The sequence below is a fragment of the Catharus ustulatus genome, chromosome 4 (assembly GCF_009819885.2).
Source record: "Catharus ustulatus isolate bCatUst1 chromosome 4, bCatUst1.pri.v2, whole genome shotgun sequence".
NCBI classification, from domain to species: Eukaryota; Metazoa; Chordata; class Aves; order Passeriformes; family Turdidae; genus Catharus; species Catharus ustulatus.
The window spans coordinates 24,638,202-24,655,256 of record NC_046224.1 but is presented as its reverse complement, the minus strand read 5'-3'; the positions used below and the strand labels follow the sequence as shown (position 1 = coordinate 24,655,256).

Sequence of the window (17,055 nt, the reverse complement as noted above, 5' to 3'; positions counted from 1 at the left end):
TTTGGAATCCTTTGACACTTAGTTCTCAAGGCCATTAGTGGTCTCATGCCCTCTGTCGCCATGGTAAACCACATAGAGATGAAAACCCTGAAACAATCTAAGGCTCCTACTAACTCAAAGTGGTGGGAAAGATCATAAGTTGTATCCAGAATAATCTTCTCTCTTCTTCTAAACAAAAAAAGGGTGAAATGTTGTAACCCAGTACCCTACTGCTTTAAGAATGGTATGTCCCTTTAACCCTGTAACCCCTGCAAGACCTATGGAACTGACCTCCTGCATTCTTATTGGAAAGAAGCCAAGAAATGACCCCTCCCCTTTCCTGACCCTTAAAAACCTGAGCCCTCCTTGGGACTTCCTCCTTATCCTCTTTCCCTCCTGCTCTGCCCTCATGGAAGCCTAAGAATAAAACAGAATAATCATCCCTAGGATTAAGACCCTCTGATATCTCATCTGTTCCACATGATACAGCACCCCAGGCCAGCTCTGCAGGATATTTGGGGAACAGGGCGAGGCCAGGGTGCTGTTTCAACCCCATAATATCGTGAGGAGGGTGGAAAGCATCATGCTGTGGCTTTAGAAGGGGAATAAGGGCCAGCCCTGGAAGTGCAATAGGCAGGGAACAGCCACACAGCTCTCCCTAGCCAAGCCAGACTGAAAGAACCTGTCCCCTGCTCCCTCCTAAAAACATCAGGACCCTTTGAGGTTTGAGTGTTGTGGATGTAGTCCCCAGTTTGCAAGCAGGCCCACCAGATGGTAGGACATCTCACATTTTCTGTCCTGGCCGTTTCTGATCTTTGCCCTCAAGTCAGCAGCAAGCTCCTAAAGATTCAAAGGACTGGATATTTTACACTCGGTCTTTCCTTCCTCTTCACAAAGACTATCCTCCTCCTCTGAGCTTTCCCCCTCCTTCCCTCGGAGCCCCGGGAAGCTGCCTGCCGCAGAGCAGGGAGCAGAAGCCAATTACGTAGGCACCACTGCCTTCTAGCGAGACACCACCACATGACACCCATGCCCGATGCCACCCTGCCCTTTGTTCACTCACATCTGAGCCTCATTGTCTCAAGGAAGACACGGTGGGACAGAATGCAGAGCAGAGACAGACGTGCCATGCTACACGTACTCTGCTGTTACTTCAGGGTTTCAGGCCACTCCAGCCACACTCTTTTGCATCATCAGTGTATTAGCTTCACTGTGGCTGAGTCAAATGCCTCTACTCATACCCAGCAGTGGTAATTCAGCAGCAAACGGGAGGAGGAGGAGGCATCCCATCAGTCCTCCCCCACTGTGCAATGATCTTTGGTTTTCAGGAAAACCATGCTCCAAACCGGGAGAGATCAGCAAAATGCAGTGGAAATATACTTTTAGGTGGATATTTCCATTGCACCATGGTGGCAGGGTGAGTGACACTTCTTCTCATCCGGAAAGTTGATGCTCCAAAGAGCATCTCAGCACAGAATGGGGCCCCCAGAGAAGCAGAGGAGCACCGTGAGTCTGCCCATTTGACTCTGATGGGAATAATCAAAGTCCACATGCCCCAGGAAATATAATGAACAGCTATTTGTTTGATCGTCTGTACTTTTTTCCAAGAAACAACCTCATCCCTCAACAATTAACAGGTCAGCTAGTTTAGGAAGTGAAAATAAATTACAGTGGGAATTTTAAATTTATTTCTTCAGGAGCTAATTAAAATACTAGTTGTCTCATTAATTACATTTAGCTCCCCTAAACACATGAGATACCTTCTCTCACACTGCCTGTGTAAAACTGCAAACACATCAGATGCTACAGTCACCAGCAGAACACAGCTACTCCTTCCTGCATGTGAAACACAGCTTTCCCAAGAGAGCTCTAAGATATGAGCTTGAAGACATGAATCATGGATCGATTTAGTGTTTTAGGCTAACTCTTACTAATCATACAGCCCTCCCCTGTTATACTACTGCATACAATATGTGTGATATGCAAGATAAACATATGCAATGTGAAGGTCAGAATGAAAGCGCCAGGCCTTTGACACACAGAGAATGAGGGAGCAGAGATCCATGTATTACTAATTCAGGCATCAACCCTAGGTCTAGTAGAGACAGAGCAGACTCTGAACTCTATACACACTATCAGCTCCTCTCTGCAAGACCCAACCCCTCTCCATGGGTTTAACAGAGACTCAAGTTTGGCAGTTGATCTTCAGTGGCATGAATATCCATCACAATCTCTTCTCTAGGGCAGTACTCTGCCTCCATCACTTTTTGTTATGTGCACACACACACATTCTCCACATACCCTTATGTATATCCACATTTTTTGAGACAATCTCTTAATCTTCTCTGAAGCATTTGGTGGAAGGTCTGCACACAAATGTTGTCTGAAGAAGTTTTCCAGACCATACAGAGCAGAAGGAAAAAGGCCTCACATTTGGCTGTCATGTTACATCTTTTAAGTGACCTTTCTCAACCACTGCACTAACTGATCAAATATCTAGATGTTTCTCATCTCTGTCACCAGCAGGTATGATATTTCTTGTCAAGGAACAGGCTCTTTTAGTCCAGCATCTCCTGTAACCTGCTGGGGTGCCTGGCTCCAGCTAGACAGCTGTTTTCTTGCATCAGATGGGTGGATGTCTGCAGTTTCATGCAGGAGTTTCATGCTAGGTCCCATGTCCAACATAGTAAGTGCCAAAGTTTTCAAGGCCTGACTGACAGGCAAGACCTGTCTGCATCCAGTCAGTTCACAGCAATTTAACAGGGACAGGTTGTTCTGAGGATTCAGAAGCACAAAATCTTGCACTTGAAAGGAAGCAGCTTAATTGGGCCCTCAAAACAAAGTGGATATTCTATGGGGGCAAAAGTGCTTCAAAGGGTGCTCCAAGGGCACTGTGTTTCTCTGATGTCATTCTCCTCTCCTGTCCTGACAGCCACCCAAGAGGACCAGGTAGAGTCAAGTCATAGCACGATTCCTGCATGGCTTCCTAGGATTTAAACTTGAAGTAGGCTTCAACTGTAGTGAAAAAAAAAACGTGGTGCATTAGGGCAATACCCTGAATGAGAGTGGCAGGAAGGGAAGGAAACAGCATCCAGGCACTTACTTGCATATTCCTGTGGTGTCATGGCCTGGTTGATGACACTAGTGAAGGCTCTGATCCACTCCAGCTGGTCAGTCTCTGTCTCACAGGTGAAGAGGTATTCCCGGTCAGGGGTGACAATGGTGATGCCATAGTGCCAAGAGAAGTTGCCCTGTGTCCCTGAAGGCAATCCCTTCTGGACGCTGTATCCATTCTCTCCACTGCCCACAAATACCTCACCCTTAGCAAATGCGTCCTGCACATCAAGAGGGAAAGACAGTGATTTATGGAATCCCAGAAGAACAAGGGAATCATTACAATGCACCTAAGGACAGGAAGAGAGTGTGTGAGGATCAGGGATGTAGCAGCAAAAGGTTTTGGAGGTGGTCAGGGTAAGAGCAATTAGTCTGTGCTCAAAGGCAGAAGTGATGAAATAAAAATAAGGGCATAAGTCTCAAGAGGTTTGGGAGAGCAACTGCTGCTCTCATCTCTCTGTGTCACTGTCCCATGTCACCACCTTTACACCACTGCCCTCCCTGTTCCCATTGTTTGCAGGCGGTGAAATAAACACAGAAAGCATGTGATGAATTAAATGGGATGGAAAGAGGAAGACCAGGAGTCCATTGATAGCAGCTTGGAAACCTGCAAGCCACCTTTAGTGCAGAGCACAGACTCTGTGTGTACTTCGACCCCGCCCTCAGCACTGCTGCCTGCAGCTGCCCGGCGGTCACATTTCCCTCTCACCAAAGGATCCTTGAAGTACATGAGCCTGCGGTGATCCAGCGTGAACCAGCGCTTCTTAAAAGCCTCTCTCTGCTGTGAAGGGAAGAGGTGACATGTGAGGGGACAGTGCCCTCTGCTGCAAGCAGTGCGAATGGATACCCCAAACTCAGCCCAACCACTTGAAGGAACCCCCTGCCTTAACAGCAACCTCCTCCTCACCCTTTCTGAGCTGAGAGTGGGGGTGAGTATCGGGTTATACAGTCCCAGCTGCTGTCCCCAACTCCTGAATTTAGATGAAGGACCCCAGAGTTGAGGCAGGAGAAATCTGAACACTAAATACCTGTAAGGTCATGCACACACAGACACATGCAGAGAGATCTGTCGCTCTGGGAGAAAGCAGGGACTCTGGCTTCATCTACTTTCATATGTGTCCTTCCCCTTCCTTTTATTCTCCCCTCCCTTGGTGCACACACACTGTTCCCACGGGTGTCTAAAGAGTCGGGGGGGAATGAGGAAAGAGCAGGAGAAAAACATTGAGGTAGGGAAAGCCAGCGGTGCTTTGGCAGGCCCCTGCTAGATTTTTTTTCTACCATAGCAGCTCACCTTTGGACCAGTCTTCTCCATGTATCCTTCCTTCAAGAAGTTCCTCGTCAGACGATTTTTAATCTGATGAAATGGCAAAAGTAACATTCACTTATCTGTGCCTCTTTACTATTCATTTCCCTCCCCAACCCTTCTATTCCCCCAAATTCACTCACCTTCTAAATTTGTATTTCCCAAACTGCCTAGCTAGACATCACTTCTGCCTCCAAAATGCCCAGAAACAGCAGAGAGTGGCTGTTTCCTGACCACCACAGGCCCTTTTTAAAAACACCTTCTCATCCCTCTATTTTTACCCTGCAATTTCCACTTCGATAGCTGGGGTTATAACAGTAACTAATGAGATCTTTTATCCTATAAGCAGCAGGAGACCCAGCACCGTGCTCCAGTGCTGCCTTACCTCATTATCGCTGGCAATGGGAAATGCTACCTTCAGGTAATGGAACTGCACAGAGCGGATGGCGTTGAACCAGTCCACCACCTCCTGGGGATGGAACAGCACAGGACAGAAAGCTTAGCCAGAGCAAGAGTGGGCTCTCTAAATTCACCCAGCTGCACCCAGCCCTGTGCTAACTACAAACACAGTCAGCTCTCCCTCCACAGCATCTCCCTCACATGCACACAGCCAGCACGGCTGCCCCATTCCCCACATGCACAGACAGCACTTCTATAGAACTCCTCCCACACAAACCAACTCAGCCAGCGCTCCTGCCCTGCTCCCTGCAGCAAAACTCTCTCACAGATACACAAACACAGAGCCAGAACCCCCACCCTATTACCTACAGCAACTCACACACCTCATCCTACCCTTGCTTCCTACTACTTAATATCAGCAGCTCCTCAAAGCACCTCAATGGCTTTTCAGTGTTTGATGCTAAAACCAGATACCTTTCCACTTTCATGGTAGACAAATATATTCCGGGTCTTATTGTCTTTGAGATAGGTGATCTGCAGGCCATTGGGGTTCCCAATCTTCTCTGGCTGGAATGTAGCATTGATGACATCTATTTTAACATTGATTTTGGGTTCTTTGGCCTAAAAACAGAATGGCATTGATCATGCATGAGCAATCCAAGAAGGAAAGAGACCTGAGCTATTGATTAAGTGGGAAAAGCCAAGGTCAGAGGCCTGATCCAGGTGGAAAACCTTGTACTTGGCCTTTTTAAACCTTCTGAGGTTCATATCAGCACACTTCTGGAGCTTGTCCAGGTTCCTCTGGATGGTGTGTCCTGCTTCTCCCTACCCTAAGCCATTCCCTCCCTTGTGACAGCATTTTAGCTCTTGCCCCACTCATTTCAGAGAGATAAATGAGCAGAAAAGTAGCCCTGCTCAGAACAAACCAGAGAAAAGCTTTTTGCCAACTTGGCTCACAGTGAGGTGAGGCTGGTTCCAGGAATGGTGCAGGATTACACATCCAGGCAAATGGATAGGAGTGAAGTGAAAGATCAGTCCTTTTCTCAGTAGTGAGGGAAGCAGAAAGGGAGAGCATGAGTAAAAGTCACTCTGAGAGTGGGAAGGGGACTCTTCTCCTTAGAAGGGTCAAAAACATGTTTTTTATCATCCCTGAGCTGAGATGAGCAAGACAACCTCAGAAATATGTGTAGGAAATAAGAACATCTCTGTGACCCCGCTGCTCTGGGTGGAGTACACACTGAGGTGGGAGTTGACCACCATACTCACATCCTGCTTGGTGAAATACTTCAGACATCCCTCTCTCTCAGACAAGAGGAACTTGCGGGGTAAGAACTGCCCGTTGTCTCGACCTCTCTTCCAAAGGATGCCTTCCTTCACTCCTTGAAGCAGAAAAGCCACTTATAATAGCATTCCCCCACAGGCATAGTAGGCATCAGAGAGCTGCATGCAGCCTGAGGCCCAGCCATCCCTCTGGGACAAAGAATATGATGGACTATTGCTGACAATAAACACTTCAGATGTGTCACCTCTGGATGTTACAACTAAAGATGGTGGTGGTCCAATGTTTGCAGTGCAGATAAGTGCTCACCAAAAGACATTCCCAGATTCTTCCTACCTCCTAGTCCTGCTCTCACTGCTATCTCTGACAGGGTGAGAGCTGTCTCCTGTGAACACTAGAGTCCTGCCCTATGCAGACTGGTGTCTTCCTACTTGACTCTGCAAGCTCTTGGGCTCCAATGCCCTTTGTCACAGGACTGGCAGTGCCATTTCAAGGACAACCACCATGGTTAAAGGAAGTGGCATGCAGCAGGACAGATATTCCTTAATGGTACATGTCTGTCTCCAGCAAGACATCAAATGCCTTTGAAAAATGCTACCTGATAACACCAGGCTTTTAAGCTACCTGCGGCAGTGCCAGCCTATGTTGCCCACAATTCAACACCCCCAAAAATAAGCCCTCTAAGTACCAGTTGCATTCTCAGGAGTGCCTGTGGGATTTGCAACACTGACACCTCATTATGCTCAACAAAGGCAACAGCAGGATGTTTTGATCCTGTGTTCTGCTCTTACCATCAGAATATGGCAGCTGTTTTCCCGGCTCAGTAAATTCTTTGCGTTCATATTTGGCCCGTATCCATTGCTCTCTCAGCACTCTACGGAGAGAGGTGACAGGTAGCTCAGAAACAAACCAGAGGAATTAGAGGAACAGAGATTTGCCCTTCCCCCTTTTCTTCTGTATGGAGCAACTTACTGGCAGTCATTGTAGGTTGGCTGATAATAGTAAATAGGGATGTGAGCTTCATACATGGCTTTAGTCACAGCATTCCCATGCTTGGCCAGAAACTGCAGAGTTAGACAGAGAGTTAGTGCCTTGCCTTTGATGCAGACTCATGGTGGACCTTTTCTTTCCTGACCCACTACCAGGCTAGATGCACAGCAAACTCTAATGGAGCATTCTCTTTCCCCTCCATTGCAACATGCCAGCAGTCTGGCTGCAGGAAGGTTATGTCTCAAAGGTCTCTTCTGCTCTCAGACATTACAGTGATTGCACCTGAATCAACAGAGTGCCATAAATGTCACTTCCGTAAGGCTGGGTGCACACACATTCAGTGGATTTGCTGCCATGCCCACATCTCCTGGAGAGCTTGACAACAGCTCTGCAATGCTATCTGAAAGGACATTCCAACCTCTTCCAAAGAACAACGAGACACAGATTTTCTTTGGATCTCCAGAAAATATTTTCAGTCCCCTGAAGATTAGTGAGTTGAGGGGGCTGTAATGGGGAGAAATCAAGTTTTCATAAGAGTGATTTTTTGCAAGAGATCATATTATATTTGGAAACTTTTCTTGGAGAATGGAATTGGACTGCTGAAATCAAGAGGAGACATTGAGGCTGGATGGTCTTGGCAAGTGGAAAACAAGTAGTCTAGACCCTAAGCAAAGACTCTAAGCCTTAGTAAGAAACATTGCAAGAGCTCTGCATTTGCCATAACGTAACAGTGGGTTGTGGGAAGTTACTCCTGATTATCGTGAGTAGAAAAGAGACCGATTAAATCAGATTACATTCCAACTCTGTGAGGTCAAAGGACTAATTTTGCCAGGACTGAGTGTATAGTCCAGTCCAAACCACCTGCCATACCCATGGGGATAAACATCTCACCTGCACCTGAGCATCATCCCAGTAGTCCATCTTCAGGGATTTGACTTTGCTGATGCTGGGGATGTTGCGGTGAATTCCTGAACAGCTGAGGCAGATAAAGACACCCAAAGTAGAGGATGCCCAGTCAGGATCTAAGAATATGGAAAAGGGTATAACTAGAAGTGGTGACTATCCCTGGGAGACATGCCTCACCTGAGAATGTAGTCCTGAGAAACAGGCAGCTGGTAACCACAGTTTCACCCTGAGTAATTAACACCCAAGGCATGGATGCCAGTCAGGAAAAAACCACATCTATTCATTCCCCGTTCTAATCACTTTAACTGATTTTTTAATGACCTATATCTTGAAAAATGCCAAAGTGCTCTGTGAACTCCCTTTGTGTAAAAGATCACCCAGACAAAAATGAAACCACCTCTGGGAAAAGACCCCAGGAGTTATTTAGTGCATCACAGCAAACCCCTAACAGTGTTTAGCTCAGGGAGTGGAAAACAACTTTGAATCACAAACTCTCCTGGAATAATTAAATAGGGCAAAATGGTTCTAATTTGTCCAGTCTTAATTTGGCTTGGGTGATACACTTCTTTTGGCGGTGTATGATGGGTGTTTTTAGCAGCACTCGTAGGACCTCAAACTGGATGCCCTTCTGAGATGGCAAGCCCTTCAGTAAATGAAATTTCCCAGGCAACTATGGCAGGTTGTCAGTTCAGAGCTGAGTCATGACTGAGACAATGCCCTCCTGAATCATGCCTTCTTTCTGGAGAAGCTACGATTTCACTGGGAGCTTTCCTGTTGGGTCCTGACTGGGCATGACCTTGATTTGCATTTGAGATCTGACATGGCTACAACCCACGGTGCTGCAGCTAGGCAGCCCCTGCTAATCTGGCACTCCCATATCCCTGTTGGTCCCACCAGTGCTATGGCAGCATCTTCTCCCTCCTCCATTGCCAACCCACCTCCAGGGAGAGGAGGTGAATACCCAGAGCAATGCCTCCCCTTTCTCTCCACCCCAGGCTCCTTTGCAGTCCAGATAGCCAGCATTAAATGGCTGGTAGAGATCAGCCCCAGCTCCCTCCTTCCAACTCTTCCTCCAGCATCGTTCGGGGACTCACCTGGCTTCCCGCAGTCCGCACACAAAGAGTTCTCTGCTCTTTTCCACACTTCCTTCAGCGCCTTCATGCTCCGCTCGTTTCCTCCAGCCATCAGCTCGGAATGGTATCCCTCCAGGCAGGGCAGGACAGGGCCAGGAGGGCAGCTGCCTGCACCTTATGCACCTGCAGGCCAACCCACTGCGTTATCCAGGAGAGAAGGAGCCACCGGAGAGACAAGCTCTGGCAATCAGAGGGAAAAGAGGAAGGCAAGAGAAGCCTAAGGTTAAGGTTAATGGAAAGGGTACAGAGGCCTGTCGGTGCACCTGAGCCGGCTGAGCACAGGCAGGGTAAAGAGGCTGGAGGCTGAAGTGCACCCAGACTGTGCGTGAGGGGTGAGGAGGAGGAGAAGACCTGCCCCATGGGCGTGGAGGGAAGTGCAGCAATTAACCACAGAACTGGTTTTTCCGCATTTCTGCTGGTGAAAGGACAGACCAGGAAAAGAGCACAAGCAGTGAGCAAGCTGATAAAGGAAAGCTGGCTGTGGACAATTGACTGCCAGGCTGTGACAGGACTCCTGTCAGGACTCATCATGCTGGGGAGGCTGGCTTTGGCTGCCCCCACAACACTTCAGAAGCTTCCATTGAAGTCAGCTGGCCACCACACAGGCATTACACCTATTTTTAAGGCAAGAACAGGGGAGAAATAAAAGGCTCAGGAGCTCAGCCAATGTCACTCTAAGCCATTAGAACATGGCAGTCTTGATGCCCCCACCAACTCATGCCAGTACCTCTCTCCACCACTACAGAAATCATGGCTGTCCATGATGCTGCGACTTGGACACAGCATCAGAGCCAAGACCATCTCCACAATTGCCTTCCCTGGATAAGAGCAGCAGCACATGCTCTGCTAACAACGAGAAATGACAATAGCTGAAATGACAATTTAAATAAACTCAGAGGTCTATTGAAGAATGCTCAGTTGAAGAACTGCAGTTGTTAACTATTCGTAAGAGTGACATTTATTAAAGTAGTGTAGATGCAAAACACTCTGGAGCGTCAGAACGAGTCTCAGGCTATGACATCGGGTGCTACAGTGCCATGTTCTCCACACAAGGCAGCGCCACAGAATCTTTTGCTGGGAGGGAGGTGAAGAGGAGTGTAGCCGGAGGCTGTCACGCCTGAAGCTCTGCGGCCGGGATCAGGCACAGGAGAGGTCTGTGCCGGCGGCGCTGTCCCGCCCGGGCCGGGGGCGGCGGGGAGCAGCGCGGGCGTTCCGGCGGAAGGGGCGGGCGGCAGCGGCAGCAGCAGCAGCGTGGGACCGCCATGGGCCGCAAGAAGAACAAGAAGGGTCCGGGCGGCCGCGAGGGAAGGCTGGTGGTGACTTTCGATGAGGAGCGGCGGAGGTGAGGCCGGGCGGGCCCCGGGCGGGGAAGGAAAGCATCCCCGGTCGCTAAAGCCGGGCGGTTCTGTGTTGCCGGCCGCAGGGAGTACCTGACCGGCTTCCACAAGCGGAAGGTGGAGCGGAGGAAGGCGGCGCTGGAGGAGATCAAAGGGAAGCTGAAGGAAGAGCAGAGGAAAATGAAAGAGGAGGTGAGGGAAGGGTCTGGTGTCCCCCCTGGGCAGGGCGGGCAGTGAGGGGCAGGAGGGGCGGGCGGAGGCGCCGCATGACCTGTTTGCGTTCCTCAGCGGCACCAGGAGTACCTGAAGATGCTGAGCGAGAGGGAGGAGGCGCTCGGTACGTGCTGGGCCCTCGGTGGGGAGGGAGTGGGCGCCCGTGGTCCGACAGCTTGGGCTGGGTGTTGGGAGCTGGGGCAGGAATGCTCGCACGCTGTCCCACAAGAGCTGCTCGGTCCTGTGGTGTTCCCCAGGCAGGCTGGGCAGCAATCTGGGAGGTGACCCCGCAGCCCTCCGACCCGGGAATCGTGAGGGTTGTACAGAAAGGAAGGAGCAGGAGTGTCACACATCTCCAAGGTGTCCCCAGGTCCCCTTAAGGGGGAGAAGGAGCTTGCCCTCCGGACTTGCAATGCCAAGCTCCTCTACCCTTTATCCCTGCGTGCCACGGCCATGTGTCACCCCTGCCCAGCATGGTGCATCAGGAGCGAGTGAGCTGATCCCGTGAAAAGCTGGGCACTTTGCAGTGCAGGATTTTTTGTGTTCCCAGAGGAGGCTGATGAACTGGAGCACTTGGTGACATCGCGGACAGAGTCTGTGAACATCGACCACCCAAACCACATTGTAACAGTGACCACCATCAGTGACCTGGACCTCTCGGGGACACGCCAGCTGGGACTGACCAGCTCCATGGTAAAGCCTCTCTGTATCAGCAGTACACACTCCTGGGGCTGGTGAGGTAGGGCTGGTGGTCCCTGAGTGTGTCCAAGGCCTTGAAGCTGGCTGGGAACAGAGATGAGAAGGGAAACTCTTAACTGTTAGTTTCTCCGCAATTTAAATTTGGCCTCTGAAGAGAAGGAAATGTCCTGTGTGAATAGCTGACTCCAAACCTCCGTGGAATCCTTTGCTAGTCCTGACTGACTCTGGTTAATGGAAAGGTGTTACTGGACTGGATGGCAACAGTGTAATACTTTAAAAGCTGACACAAGACAAGCATCAAGGTTTCAGACTTTGCTGCATGGTCTGTCCTTGACTTTTTACCTGTGTCCTTTCAGAAATATTACTGTTAGCATGAGGAAGCATTTCTGTCTCCATGATCCCGTGCTTGGACCACAAATAAGGAAACCATTCAGTTCGGGTTGTGGTCACTTTTATTCTCAAAATACATTGTAACTAAGATCTTATATTTGTTTTATACAGACTCTCAGGTATGGGTTGTGCTTACATTTGTAAGGTCATCTAATCTGAAAATCCACTCAAAGGAGTCTTGATAAGAATTTAAGCAAAAGCCAAGGTCCTTGATTCATTCAAGTTTAAACTTCAGTCACATGGCCATTAAAATCATGCTGAATGAATGCATGAATCATCTTGGGGTGGATTGCTATAGGACATCTCTGGTTGTGCCTTTCTGCAGGACTGCAATAGGAAACAGTGAGGAGTGTGGAAAATTAAAAAAAAAATCTTCATCTGTGACTAGCTGGTTCACAAAACAGCATAAAACCAAAAAGGCAGTGGAAACACCAGAATCACAAAAATGTATTCTTTTTAAGGAAAAAACGGATGGATCTGAAGAAGACAAAGGGGAAGAGGTGGTGAACAAGCCTGTGAGAGCAATGCCCAAGAAGTCCAGAAACCCCTTCCTGTCTGAAAAGTATGTAGAGATTTCTGCGAGCCTTGGCAGCCCGGCTCTGGGAGGCGGTGGAGCGTTGTGTCGGCGGGGCGGGGCGGGGCGGTGCGGGGCGGGGCAGGGCGGGCGGTGCGGGCGGTGCGGGGCGGTGCGGGGCGGTGCGGGCGGGGGCCGGCAGGGAGCGCTGGCGGAGCGCGGCAGGAGCGGCAGGAGGAGGGTGGGCTGCGTCCTCGCCTCCTACCTACTCCTGCGTCGCGGCACATTCCGCAGCGGGCAGAGCTCGGCCCTAGGGTTGAAGGTCAGAGGCTCCTAAAGCCGAAAGTTCAGGCGTTCTCCGCATTTTTCAGTATCCAGGTTTTACAGCTGTTTTGAGGGTGTGAGAGTTACTTTAACTCTGTGGGCTCTGTGCAGCACAGTGCTCACCACATTAATTTTTGTTGCTGCCACACATGGAGACTTGGAGGTTTCCTGCATAGCTTAGAGTCCCTCTGGGAGTTGCCGTGTCTGGCAGCCATTCCTGCTGGGCCACACAGAGCTCTCCAGCTATTGTCGTGGTATTGCCTTGCTTCTGCAGGCTTTGGTCCCCAAACATTTTTCTCTTTCTGCCCTAAACAGAATCTCTTCTCTTACTGCCACACTGCACATGCACAGCCGGAAAAAGACAAAAGGAAAGAGATCCCAACGTGGGCAAGGCCCACGTAAGAAAATCCAGAAGTCCAGCACAGGGCGAACCACCAAGACTCAGCGTCGGAGGCTGACTGGCAAAATGGGCCGTGACCAAGATTAACAGAGAAGCTAATGTTCAGACCACCAGCTGGGACAGTGCTCAGTATCGGGCCTGCTGCTCTTCAGGACACTGTCATTGTGTGCAAGCACCTAGTTTACATGGTGTTCTGACTAGCTGTGAACCCACTTCAGCCTTTCTGTAACCTCCTGAGCACTGGCCAGGGTGACCAGACACTCTACCCATTTATTTTTGCAGTAATCTCCAGCTAAGTGCCTGGGTGCCACAGAATCTGTTAAAAACTTCTGCTGAAGGTCATGTTCACTATTTGGCGTAACCCTCTGTCCTTTCAGAGCTGGTACTTGGGCTTTATCAAAGAAGAGGATCTGGGGCAGAGTGCAACGGGCACATCGTTGTCAGGGCAATTTGAGAGACTTGGGAGAGCTCTACTTGCACTCCTGCATCAGTGCCCTGGCATTTCTGCTGTGCAGTAAATCCTTTTTCCATGGAGACGTGGTGTCATCTTGTCTCCTGTGTTTCTTCACCACACAACACAGTGCCACACCTGAATGCAGGGGTACTTTTTGTGTGGTAGTTGTGCCAGGTGAAATTGGGTAACTTTGTGAGTAAATTGGAAGTAACTTTGCTAATAAAAAAAATAAATCTGTGACTTATTTGAAGCATAACAGGATCTGTGCTAAAGCCAGTACCAACTGGAAAGAGGGGGGAGGTAATTCCTGGTGTTTAAAGGATATTGAAATCCACTGGTGCTTGGAAAATGGAATAGCTAGGAGCTATTTCTGTGGCAAGGCAGAGCCAGCTAGAGCAGGAATGGCTCATTCCATTGTCTGCTGAATATGCCGATCATAACTGCGATAGCTCAGGGGAGTATGAAATGCCCTAATGCCCTTGCTGTGTGTGTGTGGCCCTCTCCGGAGTGGGAGTGGCAGAAGCTGCCCTTGCCCTTTACCTCAGGGTTGCTGCAGTTATTAGCAGCTAATTGCCTTTCTTCTTAGGACCTCTGTGTATGTTTTTTACTGTGGTTGCCCTAGGCAGGGCGAGAAAAAAAAAAAACTTTGTATGGTTGGGATTTAGGAATACTGGTGGCAAAACTGTGAGTGAATCCTCTGAGGAGAGTGAGCCCAGGCAGTATATTGGCTTCTGTCCTGGAGTATCCTGGAGTACTGCCTCTGTGAGCCAGGCCTCCTCCCATGCCATGTGTGCACTGGAAAGGAAATGACAAAGAGAAAAAAGGCCTATGTGTCCAAAACCCACACCAGAAAAATTTGCAACCCAGCAGTGGGCAAGTAAATAGATTCCTCATGCAGAAATGGGAGGAAAAAGAGTAAAGCAATGCCTGAGGCTGCATGGAGGAACATCAGAACAGTGCTGATGGCCACCAGCCGCTAAAGAGAATGGCACCAGCCTGGTGTATCTCTCCATCGTTTCTTGTGGGGTGTGCACACAGAGCTGTTCTCCAGAGCGTGTTAAGGGGGAGGGTGTGATCTCAACACTGACAGCAGCAGCACAATTTCTGCTAGAGGGAGGATTCTGGAAGGAACCAGGTGACACACGTGCTTGTGGTAAGGAACGGGCTCCTCTTGCACTTCTCTTTCCCTTCTGAAGAAGGTAATTGCTGGGGAAGTGGACACTGTTATCACTGGTGCCTTGTGTGCTTGGATTCAGAGTCCCACCCTGCCCATCTTGGGCACCAACAGAATAAACTCCGTCACATTGTTAGGGTGTGTATGTGTGGTTTCCTCACCTCCAAAATAGTTTTCAAACACTGCCTTAAAGGCCATTCCAGGAAGGTCATGGGATTTAATGGGTAAGCTTACCTATCCACCTGTCTCACCTGGGGTTCTTGGGTGTTTCAGAACTGCAAAAACACAACTCAGGCAAGGCCAAAAGTGTTATGCTGAACTGGATCTCAGCCAAAGTATCCAAGAGGTCGCATGTGTGGAGCATAAATTATTTCTTGTTCTGGTTTGGGAGTTACGTGCTCTAGAGAGTTCTGTGCTTGGTGGATTTGAGGATGAAGGAGGGAAGGAGAGGGAAGTTTGGAGAGTGTATCACACTAAGGGGACTGCAGCTCAAAGCTGGAGGGCAGGGTGACATCTTGTGCTTCCTCACATAGTTGGCTCTGGAGCTGGGATGGCCACTGTGAAAGAACTGTGCTATCTGAGAAATCTGCTGGAATGTGGATCAGTTGCCTTCCCAGCCTGTAGGCAGCCTGGAATGGTAGCTGGGACAGAGCTGGATGACCTCATTGTATTCTGGATGAGGTGTTAAGAGTGACTTCAGTTTTTGTCATTTTGCTGCCAAAAGAATTTCACTTTTAGTTTGCTGTTTCCCTGGCCTAGTAACATTTTTGAGCCTTTATCAAGTGTCAGCTGAAATCTCCAACAGCCCCTTCCATGCTTTGAAGTCTTTCAGCTCCTGCTATAAAATGAGTTTTCAAATTCAAAAAACCCAAAAAAGTGTATGGAAAAACTGAGAACGTAACTGCTAAGTCCTGTACAGCATGAACCATCAGGATTGTTCACTACACTATTGATTTCTCCATTTGATTGATTAAAGCTTTATTCTGTAATGTGAATTACTGACTCAGCCCTAGCCTGCTGTTTTTGTTATGCATAGGGTATACAATCAGGCTACCCCTGGATATATTGAAATGAGGATATGAGTTTTCACACAAAAGTTAGTGAGTGAAGTGTTTTCCAGACACATGACAGTTCATACCAGACTCTGGCTTAAAATAATTCTTTGCTGCTTCTACTTGTTTTCAAGATGGATTTGAGCATTTGGGGTTTTTTTCCTTCCTTAGCTTCTCAGGTGGAGGCTGCTTCCAAATGTAAGGTAATTGCAAAATGTAAAGTACTTGCAAAAATCAACTTGCTAGTGCAGTTGGTGCTCCGTAAAGGAAAAGCAGAGATCAGCAGCTCCCTGTGAGCTTTTCCACAGGCATTTCACGCGTGGCTCTGCAGCTAGGTCACCTCGGGCACCTGCGCATTGCTGTGCACATGCCCCAGGCTCACACAGGGATGCAGGGCTTTGACATGGGCTGCCACACTGGGGTTGCCATGCGTGATGGCTTTCACTGGCTAGACTGCGATTCCGCACACATGCACACGCAAAAATATAATTGGGATTACAGAGGATCAAAAGCAGACTGGGAGCCAAAAAGATCAGACAGTTGGGGGAAATTGGAGTGCAGAAAAAAGTAGGAATGGCTGCAGTGTGTGCATGAGCTGTGTGATAATCAGTGCACTGTAGTTATTGCTTTTGCAGTGTATCAAGCTCAAGGCTGTACTCAGTACAGTCACACTGCTGATTTCAGTATTGTGTTCCAGAAACGAACTCGAGGAAAAAAGTTACTGAGAGAGTGATTTTCAGGGAGGTGAATGATGGGTTGTGTGAGGTAGATAGGTTTGAGGAGTGGATTGCAGACTGTCCGTAATGAATTTAAAAAAAAAAGTGAAATTGATTTTTTTTGTAACTGTCACCAGCATCAGGAAGAGTAGGAGTTTGGATTGTAGAAGGAGCAGTGGAGGACAGATGTTAAGGGCGTTCTGCTAAAAATAGCGAGAGTCAGGCAGGGCTTGTGCTTGATAGGTAAAGCTCACGTTAGACAAATCTGAGTGCTGTGGGTAGGCATGACCCCTGTTGGAGCTGTGCTGAAACACGGTGGCGTTTCGCTCTCTCAGTGCTCGCGGCTAAGTCCGCTGCTTTGGCATCTGTTTCGGCTTCGGGATATCTAACTCTTGGGGTGCTGCCTCCAGGGAGCACAGGGGAAGCCCCTCGGCAGGCGGGGAGGCAGTCCCTGGGAGATGCAGCCGAGGGGAAGGGCTGGGGGCCGAGCCGCAGCCCCGGGCGCATCCCAGCCCCAGTCCCAGGGGCACCCCAATCCCCATCCCCATCCCCATCCCCATCCCCAGTCCCGGCCGCTCCATCGCCGCTCGCTGCCCGCGGCACGTGGGAGCCCGCGCCCGTGGGCGCCATGGCCGCGCGCCGCCGCCGGCCACTCAGGAGGCGGCATTCAAATCGCTGC

General features: G+C 49.3%; 2 protein-coding genes across 3 annotated transcripts; one reads left to right on the top strand and one right to left on the bottom strand.

Annotated features, from left to right (window-relative positions):
• Window positions 1-1,689: 1,689 nt before the first annotated feature.
• Window positions 1,690-10,318, bottom strand: LOC116995837 (arf-GAP with dual PH domain-containing protein 1-like). Of its 2 annotated transcripts, none has more exons than XM_033058870.2 (11): window positions 9,065-10,318; window positions 7,956-8,086; window positions 7,047-7,138; window positions 6,866-6,948; window positions 6,062-6,171; window positions 5,270-5,416; window positions 4,782-4,865; window positions 4,385-4,447; window positions 3,803-3,874; window positions 3,083-3,314; window positions 1,690-2,994 (listed from the first exon to the last, which is right to left on the bottom strand). In XM_033058870.2, the coding sequence occupies exons 1-11, from the start codon at window positions 9,153-9,155 to the stop codon at window positions 2,966-2,968; spliced, it is 1,134 nt and encodes a 377-aa protein (XP_032914761.1). In that variant the 5' UTR covers window positions 9,156-10,318; the 3' UTR covers window positions 1,690-2,965. The 2 variants fall into 2 exon arrangements, with proteins under 2 accessions (XP_032914761.1, XP_032914760.1); XM_033058869.2 differs by having other exon boundaries at window positions 6,062-6,174; window positions 9,065-10,317.
• Window positions 10,317-13,690, top strand: NOL12 (nucleolar protein 12). Its single transcript, XM_033058871.1, has 6 exons — window positions 10,317-10,445; window positions 10,527-10,632; window positions 10,729-10,777; window positions 11,204-11,346; window positions 12,204-12,304; window positions 12,896-13,690. The coding sequence occupies exons 1-6, from the start codon at window positions 10,366-10,368 to the stop codon at window positions 13,065-13,067; spliced, it is 651 nt and encodes a 216-aa protein (XP_032914762.1). The 5' UTR covers window positions 10,317-10,365; the 3' UTR covers window positions 13,068-13,690.
• Window positions 13,691-17,055: the final 3,365 nt, after the last annotated feature.

Coding starts and splice junctions, on each gene's coding strand:
- LOC116995837 (XM_033058869.2), bottom strand. CDS start 9,155: ATGGCTGGAGGAAACGAGCGGAGCATGAAGGCGCTGAAGGAAGTGTGG. Junction 7,139..7,955: donor GGGATGATGCTCAGGTGCAG/GTGAGATGTTTA, acceptor CTAACTCTGCAG/TTTCTGGCCAAGCATGGGAA. Junction 6,175..6,865: donor ACAGCTGCCATATTCTGATG/GTAAGAGCAGAA, acceptor TTCTGCTTCAAG/GAGTGAAGGAAGGCATCCTT.
- NOL12 (XM_033058871.1), top strand. CDS start 10,366: ATGGGCCGCAAGAAGAACAAGAAGGGTCCGGGCGGCCGCGAGGGAAGG. Junction 10,446..10,526: donor TTCGATGAGGAGCGGCGGAG/GTGAGGCCGGGC, acceptor TGCCGGCCGCAG/GGAGTACCTGACCGGCTTCC. Junction 10,778..11,203: donor CGAGAGGGAGGAGGCGCTCG/GTACGTGCTGGG, acceptor TTGTGTTCCCAG/AGGAGGCTGATGAACTGGAG.